The sequence below is a fragment of the Papaver somniferum genome, chromosome 5 (assembly GCF_003573695.1).
Source record: "Papaver somniferum cultivar HN1 chromosome 5, ASM357369v1, whole genome shotgun sequence".
Classification (NCBI taxonomy): Eukaryota; Viridiplantae; Streptophyta; class Magnoliopsida; order Ranunculales; family Papaveraceae; genus Papaver; species Papaver somniferum.
Window position 1 is genome coordinate 98,347,393 of NC_039362.1, and position 7,846 is coordinate 98,355,238.

General features: G+C 35.5%; 1 protein-coding gene across 23 annotated transcripts; it reads left to right on the top strand.

Annotated features, from left to right (window-relative positions):
• The first annotated feature begins 562 nt into the window (after positions 1-562).
• Positions 563-7,306, top strand: LOC113282298. Of its 23 annotated transcripts, none has more exons than XR_003326715.1 (14): positions 563-702; positions 771-853; positions 1,688-1,715; positions 1,843-1,933; positions 2,588-2,647; positions 2,732-2,831; positions 2,922-3,052; positions 3,869-4,095; positions 4,916-4,986; positions 5,132-5,192; positions 5,367-5,408; positions 5,494-5,609; positions 6,525-6,691; positions 6,992-7,306. XR_003326715.1 is itself a non-coding variant. In XM_026531282.1 (9 exons), exons 5-9 carry the CDS (start codon positions 4,047-4,049, stop codon positions 5,530-5,532), a joined length of 351 nt encoding a protein of 116 aa, XP_026387067.1. In that variant the 5' UTR covers positions 583-853; positions 1,688-1,715; positions 1,843-1,933; positions 2,922-3,052; positions 3,869-4,046; the 3' UTR covers positions 5,533-5,591. The 23 variants fall into 23 exon arrangements, 2 of the variants coding, with proteins under 2 accessions (XP_026387067.1, XP_026387068.1); XR_003326714.1 differs by adding an exon at positions 6,279-6,386 and having other exon boundaries at positions 583-853; XR_003326717.1 differs by having other exon boundaries at positions 583-853; positions 3,869-4,326.
• The last annotated feature ends 540 nt before the right edge of the window (positions 7,307-7,846 follow it).

The following is a 7,846-nucleotide window of genomic DNA, read 5'->3' on the forward strand; positions in this document are numbered from 1 at the left end:
ACGCCTAACACTTAGGGAGCATAAGGCGCGCCTTTCAAAAGTTTCGGTTGATCTTCACCTTCGAACGGCAGAATGCAGTGATGTCTGGTACTCAACTACACACTTCTATCCTAATCCGAGACTTGATTATATGTAGACTAGAAATCAAGATATAGTTTTGATCAACCAAATTTACCAACAAATTTGAGATAGCAACACTTCTGGGTTCGACCAAGCAATGATTTAACAGTTATGAGAGGTGTAATACGCCCCACAGATTTGCCCGTGGCTAACCAAGATGCTATAATCTTTATACCACTAGTTATGACTTAATCACTGTGTGGCTACAGTCTATGGTTTCAAATTATGGCGGTATGCCATGCCCAAATTTGGAGTATAATGTCATTCCAGTATAAATTTAAAAGAGCAATCCTCACTGAAATCTTTGGATTTCAGTTTTCCCTTATATCCCGACAAAATATCAGTCAACCTATTTTGACGGACAGTATTGAATCCGTCAAACCTAGTTGGCCCTGAATCGTGTTCAAATTATATTGTCGTCCCTTCATCCTTAACTCAACCAGAGTTAGCATGGTTCAAAACTTCAAATACACATGATTTGATAGCCAATTTCATTTCTCCCTCAATTTGCTTCTTATTATTCTATGGAATCAAAACCTAGCACAGAGTTTCGAGCGCGATGAAAGGGAGATTCGATTCCAGGTGATCTAAATTTAGTATTGTAGTTCTATCATGTGATTATCCTGATATGAAGTGTGTATATGTTTTAGCTTTACTGGAAGGATTTGACATAAGGTTCCTATCAATTCTCAACTGCTCATCTCGTTCTTCTTCTTGGATTAACTGGGTCTGGGTAATTTATCGAAACCCCTGTCTTGGAATTCTTATTAAGTTTCATGATTTCATTATGATTTTGAGCAAAACCCAGAATTCAATTTCGTCGAATTTGAACAAATTAATTGAAAAATATCATAATGCCCGGCATTGTATTGTGTGAGGTATATCATCTGTATGACTAGAAGGTATATCATAAGATGGAAACCAAACGTAATTAGCTCGATGTTTTTTTTTTTTTTTATTAGCAGCGGGAGAGCTCATCCAAGGTTGGGTAGAACTGTATGGGTGTTGATATTATATGTTAAACTATACTCCAATCTCTTTCTCATGGACGCGTTTAATGCCTACTGCTGTCAAGAATGTGAAATGTTCAACTCATATTGACAATGTTTGTTCTATTTGCGTTATTTATTGATGTGTGAGTCCTATATTGGAAGTTTTATGGAGTACGCTTCTCACTTCCGAAAGCAACAGTATCATATATCCATACCGCAGTCTCATAGATACTAATGCTAATGATAGTTTTATATACTGAGTATGAATGCACCCAACTCTGGATCTCATTTTTCCTGCATAGTAAATCAAAATGATAGTTTTTTGATAGTAAACCATGATATTTTTTTTTTGTAATACTGTACTTGAATACGAGATTTTTCCGTTGCAAGAAAACCATCAGTTCCAGTAATAAAAACATCAATGGCACTCCATTATTTTTGAATGGTATTCTCATCTCCAATATTTTTGAATTATTGGTATCAAAATCTGCTAATCAATCTCTCGGAGTCTGCTTTCTTCCATGTAAATCATTTTTTGGGATTTTAATCTGTATTTTATATTGCTGATATTTCAGGGGTTGTGCAAAATAAAACTGCTATAAGGTACTGCTCTAAAGGTTTTCTTCTTTGTGTTCTTCTCCTCCCCTTCTCAGTTACACAAAGTTTTTCAGAGAATTATCTTGAAAAATCAGCCATGATTCTTTTTTATACTCATGTATCTTACCCTTAGGTTGTTGCTGCCTCTTCGATCTGGAAAACCTATTGGAGCAGATTTCTTGGAGAAAGAACTCAAATTTGAAGATAGGTTGCTCACATTGCAGGTATTAATACAGAAAATTCTTATTGTGTGGCTTTTGTAGTTCAATTCTTTGTATGATTTCGTCTGTATACTTTTACAACTACAAATCAGTTTTAGTCACTATATGCCGCTGCTATCCTTAAATAGTGCTCTTCAAACATGGGTATTTTCTTTGCCATAAGATAAGTAACACATTCACCGCATCAAAATCTCAATGTCAATGTCAATGTCAATGCAGATGTTATATTCTGTAGTTCCTAAAGATATTTTTATTTTATTTTGTCTGACAATTATGAAACATTGATATGATTACATAATTTGTATGAATTCAACTCGAAACCATAACAATGTTATGTCGCGGAAACAAAATGTCCAGTTTTTTATGCTATTTGTAAACCATGATTTTTAAGAGACTACTAAGACAAATAGAGACTCTCTGTCGCAGGTAATTCTAGCTAGCTTTTTAGACTGAGCTTCTGCCTCTGCTTTTTGAAGGCTTGCCACTTAATATTTTTTGTTCTTCCCTTTGGTACGTGCAAAAACAAGAAACGAGACAAACTTGCGGCAAAAAATTATGTCGGGCAACCTACTACTGCTAAGATAAATATAAAATTGACTCGCACTAGCGTTGAGTGATGACTCTTGATGCTTACTCCCTGTCCATTCTTCCACACAGATTCTTTTTCACCCAGCTATGAAGACTTGGAGCCTAACCTTCTGAATGTTTATCTCACAGGTAAAACATATTGCACTATACTGTGGATGTAGAGTTAGCTTCACCTAGGTGGGGGTCACTTATGGTTTGCCTTTTGGATTGTAGGTGTAGTAGGCATACTGTAGACAATAATCATTAATCAACAACTACATAGATCTAGTGGACAGCCATGCCGGATACATGAACTCACCATTAAGAATCTTAAGTATGTGTTATTTACCCTTCTTTGTTTTACCAGTTATGCTATTTGAATATGCCAATATGTCCTTAACCACAGAACGATTTCCCGTGTTAGAGGTAAGAAATTGAACGTTCCTTTGGGGTTCAACTACACACCAGGTGGGGAATGATCCAATTGGTCCAAAATCCAACCTAGGTCCTGCAACGCGGTTGCTGTAGGCTTCACTTTTGTGAAGAATTATTAAGGTTAGACTCTATATCTGTTTGTCTGTTTGCACATTCCTTACCTTTTTGTTTTTGTAGTACTTTTCCATTAACAAGGCACTCTATCAGTTACTCTATTTGCATATAGTTTTTGCTTTTAATGTACTTATCCAGACCACTATGAATATCTTTTGATGTTACTGACTCGGGGAAGTTTGCGTCTCCACCAATGCCACCAGAGTGTGCATTACCCTACCAGAAGTTGGTAAACTCCGAGAGAAGTAAATTTAATCCATTTTATAGTGTATATTGACATATTGTAGCTTAGTGTAATTAGCAACATGCTTTGAGTAAATGTGCGTATATAAGTATGAATGCATTGGTAGTCTAGTCTCTCAACAAAATGAATACTCTCAGTATCTCCATTTTACCATTTAATTATACTTTCACGGTGTTCATTGTAAAAATACCAACGATGTACCAGAACCCCCAAAATTATTGGCATCACATGCCCTTCATTTGTTTTGGTCATATGTAAATTATTTGCTTAGCTCAAGGTATAAATGTAGAATCTTCAAAATATTGACCAAGTAAATATGATTTGTTGTAGGTTCGTTTTAGTTACACTCTCTTTATACGACCCTCTGAATCTCGTACTCATTTAATTTACACAAACAACCATGGAATATCATACCCAATTTATTTTATACAACTGTTTTACCGTGGTACCTAGTTTATTTTATACGACAGTCTGAAAATAAGTGTACCATACTAAAGCGGCAGTATCGATGTCTGTATATTATATGAAGAAATGTTATGAAATCACTAATCTGTCATCTTGTCTGGCTACACCTCCAGTACTGCCGGCTAATACTTACACCAACAAAGCGATTTTTCAATTCCAATCCCAGTCCCACAAGTATAAGCGTGGAGCAACGTCAAATGGAATCAGTGGTGGTGTTTTCTGTTACCTCGAATGAGACTGATATGAAATGATCTTGGTTAGGTGGTGTCTGTATACAAGTCTTAGGCATGAATGGAGATGGAATCGAGCTTACGGATGGTACCCTGCAAATATCTAGCTGGTACTTTAATTTCATTTGGAGCATTGATGTAGTATCTAGCATCCTCAACAGATTTTGGGGATTTTGGGATGTGGATTTAACTTGGGTCTAATTGAAGTTCTTGATAAAATAAGTGCATAACCCCTGCACCAACCCCTGTAGTACGTAAGAAGTAAAGATACATTATAATATGTTTCGTTGCTGTTGTACAAGTCCGTAGATTTTTCATTTTAGCCGTCCTTCCCAAGCAAGGTAAAATGTGCTCATTTTTCAATGTCCTGTAACTCTTGCTTGAGGTGGATTTTAGGATCTTTCATACTTCTTTATAAGGATTTGTAAAGCTTGTGTTGTCATTGGTTAGGAAGATTTACTTTTTTGATCTTTACTTCCACTTTGCTCTGGTGCAGTGTTTGCATCTGTTCTTTATTTTATTTTTGCTAGTTTGGCTATTTCATAGAGGTTAATGTCTTGATGTGTTTTGTTTCTGCAAACCAACATCACCTATGTGCCTATCATTCTTGTATTGTCATCAAACCCTTTAAACTTCTAAGCCATACGAGGCCATGCGTCGCGCGGTGAGAATACCCAACCTTGGGTGAGCGTCACCGCCCACTTGAAATTTCTCCATTTGATTTACAGGAATGCTGAAAAATCAATATAATCCTGTAGGTATATTTTTCTAATTACAATCTAGGGTTTTCGTAGTACTCACTTTGACCGTGTGATTCCGTTCTAGAATTGCTCGGAAGATATTGATAATTTAGGTTTTTTAAAAGCATTTTTAGTTTCAAATTTTATTCAGGGTCAGTAATTGCCCTAACCCTATTTTTTAATTTTGCAGGTACGATTTCTGTCCAGTATAGGTTACGGAGAAACCCTAATAGCCATTCAAGAAAAGATCTCACAATTCAGGTGATTTTTGTATTCAACCTACTGATTTTACTCTTAACCTTCATATATTGGTGCATGCTAAATCTGGAGCGCTGTTTCTGTATAAGCTGCATATTTGAATTCAATTAATGTCATGCTCCTAACCCTGATTTGGATGACCCCAAAGGATACAGATCAATACCATAATCTTGCATTGACGGCTACTTTTATTGCTCCAAAAGGAAATGGTACTGTTTCTTTTCCTTACTAGAATTTTACTTCCAGGTTTATGGTTTATCATACTTTTAAGCATTAAATCTGCTGTTGTGGAAGGTGCAATACAATTTTCTAGGACAGTTAAAGATTGGTCATACTTGAATGAAACTGTAGTGTTTGTAATCCATGTTATCAGGATTCTGCAGGTAAAAATAGGCTTTTGGATCATATGCTCTGGTGTTTCCTTGGTTAGTGTGATTATATGTTATTTGTAATACTGTTTTGATTTCGTATTTCTCAAGTATTAACCTTTCAGTGTTTTTGATTTTGTAGCCACGGGTTATCAAACCAAATCAGCCAGAGAATATGTGATGTTACTTTCTTGGATCAGTTTTGCAAGAAAAAATCTGAAGCTTTAAGAGTGCGGTGGACTATAGATTGCAAAAATGGTATTTTTTGACTTTCTTCCTAATTTTAAGTTAGCTTATGTCATTGTTGCAATTCAAGCCAACTGATTTATGGTGTGTATATTCTTAAAATGTAGAATTCCTCACTTCGTTTTTCTTTTTGAGTTCCATACACATGTTTAGTTGGGTGTTTTGTCTTTCCTAGATGTACACATGTATATGGTTAAATCTGCTATAGGGATTTTCATGCAGAAGGAGTAGGTTTGTTCTGTATTCCCTTCATGTTATCCTTCACTTTCACTGAATTTTGTTTTGTTTTCTCTTCGATGGCAAATCTCACCGAGGAAGATGTGAGCCATACCGGGTTTATGATTTTTATATAAGCAAACAATCATTGTTTGGTCTTTACTATTTGGTCTTCACTATTTTGTGATAGCGTCGATAATGTTGAGGCTAAGATTAAGATAAAATTCTTTTTCTTTTTTAATTTATTTTCATTTCTGTTATCCTTGTTGTGATTCTATTTTCTTTGCCGCTAATGCATAAGTTGTGAGTGACTGTGAGTGAGTCCATCCATTATCTACAAATCTATGAAATTGGAAAATAAACATAACTCTATTACATACATGTTACGCATATGCTTCTACATATTGGTTAGCTAGATGGTTGTTTTACAAATGCTTTTGACTGAGAGTCCTTAATTATACGTAGGATTGCAGTATCGTCCGTGCTGTGTTGTGAGGAATAAAGTTTTTATAGTTGTGGTGAAACGTCAATGAAAAAAAAATCCATTGGATCTTCCTTATGAATGAAATCAGAGTAATTTACCGATCTTGCTTATTTCCGGCCATTGATAATGTTGGTTTCTGTTCAGGAGCTTTTGATATTTTCTTGGAAGTAGAAACTGTAAGAGCAGTGTTAACTTGCAAGTATCTTTTTAAACCTTCCGTGTTGTAGTCTTGCTGCTTTTGAGGTGGATGATATCTAGAGAGAAGAGCATAAATGTAGATTATCTGGAACATATGCTCAAAAGAAACTAATGAAAGGGCACAGAACCTTGAATCATTTCATTACAAACCATTACTTGGGTGCGCAGAGCTCAAATGGTTCCGTTCTTTGTGCAGGTTAGGTTTTACATTGAGCCCATGAAATTCATATAATTGATCTTTGAATTGCTTAGATTGTATTCCAGTATTAAGTTAGTTGTAGATCAACCGCTCCAGTTAAGTTGAATGTGCATATAGTCCATTTTTTTCCTGTTTGTGGGGTTGCAAATTATACATGATTGATCACTCAATAGTAAAGAAAAGTATGTGGTGATTTCATTTACATTGAAAGACAGGTGAATTACATAAATGAACCAGCACAGTAAAAACGTGCAAGAGAAGATTCTTCGCAACTCATATACTTTTTGTCATATGCAGGCTATTTATCGTAAAGAGAATCCTACCTCTCAAGTTTCGCTTCTCTCAAAGACGATGAAATTCAAGATCGAGAAGATGATTAAACGATGTGACCACAGTAACAGGCATGAGGAGGATCCAACATTTTAATTATGATACAGCGATTAGACTTGCTTGATAGTACATGATATTACTCTATCCACACAGATATTTTGTATAACAGTTGTAATGAAGTTTGAGACAAGTTTAGTGGTACGCATAGTAGAAAGGAACCATCGACATGATATATGATCTTAAAAACGCATTATAAAGCAAACTCTGTCGGCATGTTTTATTACGGGAACATCTAAACTTTCTTTAAGCCCTGTTATAATTAAACTTGCGTTTTTAGGGGCCACTCAAAAGGATTTAGGGGCCAACAATAAAACAAAAAAGGTCACCCAAAGGGAAAATGTAGCCAGCCCTTATCTCGCGTAATTCATAGTGGAAAAATTATCCTTATATATTCGGAGGATATGATAACATTTTTATCCTCCGATTTCAATCGGAAGACAAAAATTTACCCAGACTTCCGATTGTAGTCGGTGCAATATTAGAATGATTTCTGTTTCATTTTTTCCATTTCTTTTTCATTTTTGAGTTGTTAGAGTTATAGAGAAGAAGGTGAAGGAAAAAAGGAAAAACCCATTTTATCACTACAAAAATGGATGGATATGAAGAAGAAGGTGAGAATCATGGCGAAGACGATTTGGGGTATATGTTGAATGATCCAAACTTTTGTGGAGAGGAAAACCTAGACGACCATTTCATGGAAGAAAATGGAGAATCGCCTGATATTGAAGCTAACGATGCATGTAAAACACAGGTATTGTGTTA

What these genes read in the sequence shown, in the direction of transcription:
- LOC113282298 (XM_026531282.1), top strand. Translation starts at nt 4,047, where the DNA reads ATGGAGATGGAATCGAGCTTACGGATGGTACCCTGCAAATATCTAGCT. An exon ending in ACCCTGCAAATATCTAGCTG is followed by an intron (nt 4,096 to 4,915) that starts GTACTTTAATTT and finishes TTAATTTTGCAG; the next exon opens with GTACGATTTCTGTCCAGTAT. An exon ending in TATGCTCTGGTGTTTCCTTG is followed by an intron (nt 5,409 to 5,493) that starts GTTAGTGTGATT and finishes TTGATTTTGTAG; the next exon opens with CCACGGGTTATCAAACCAAA.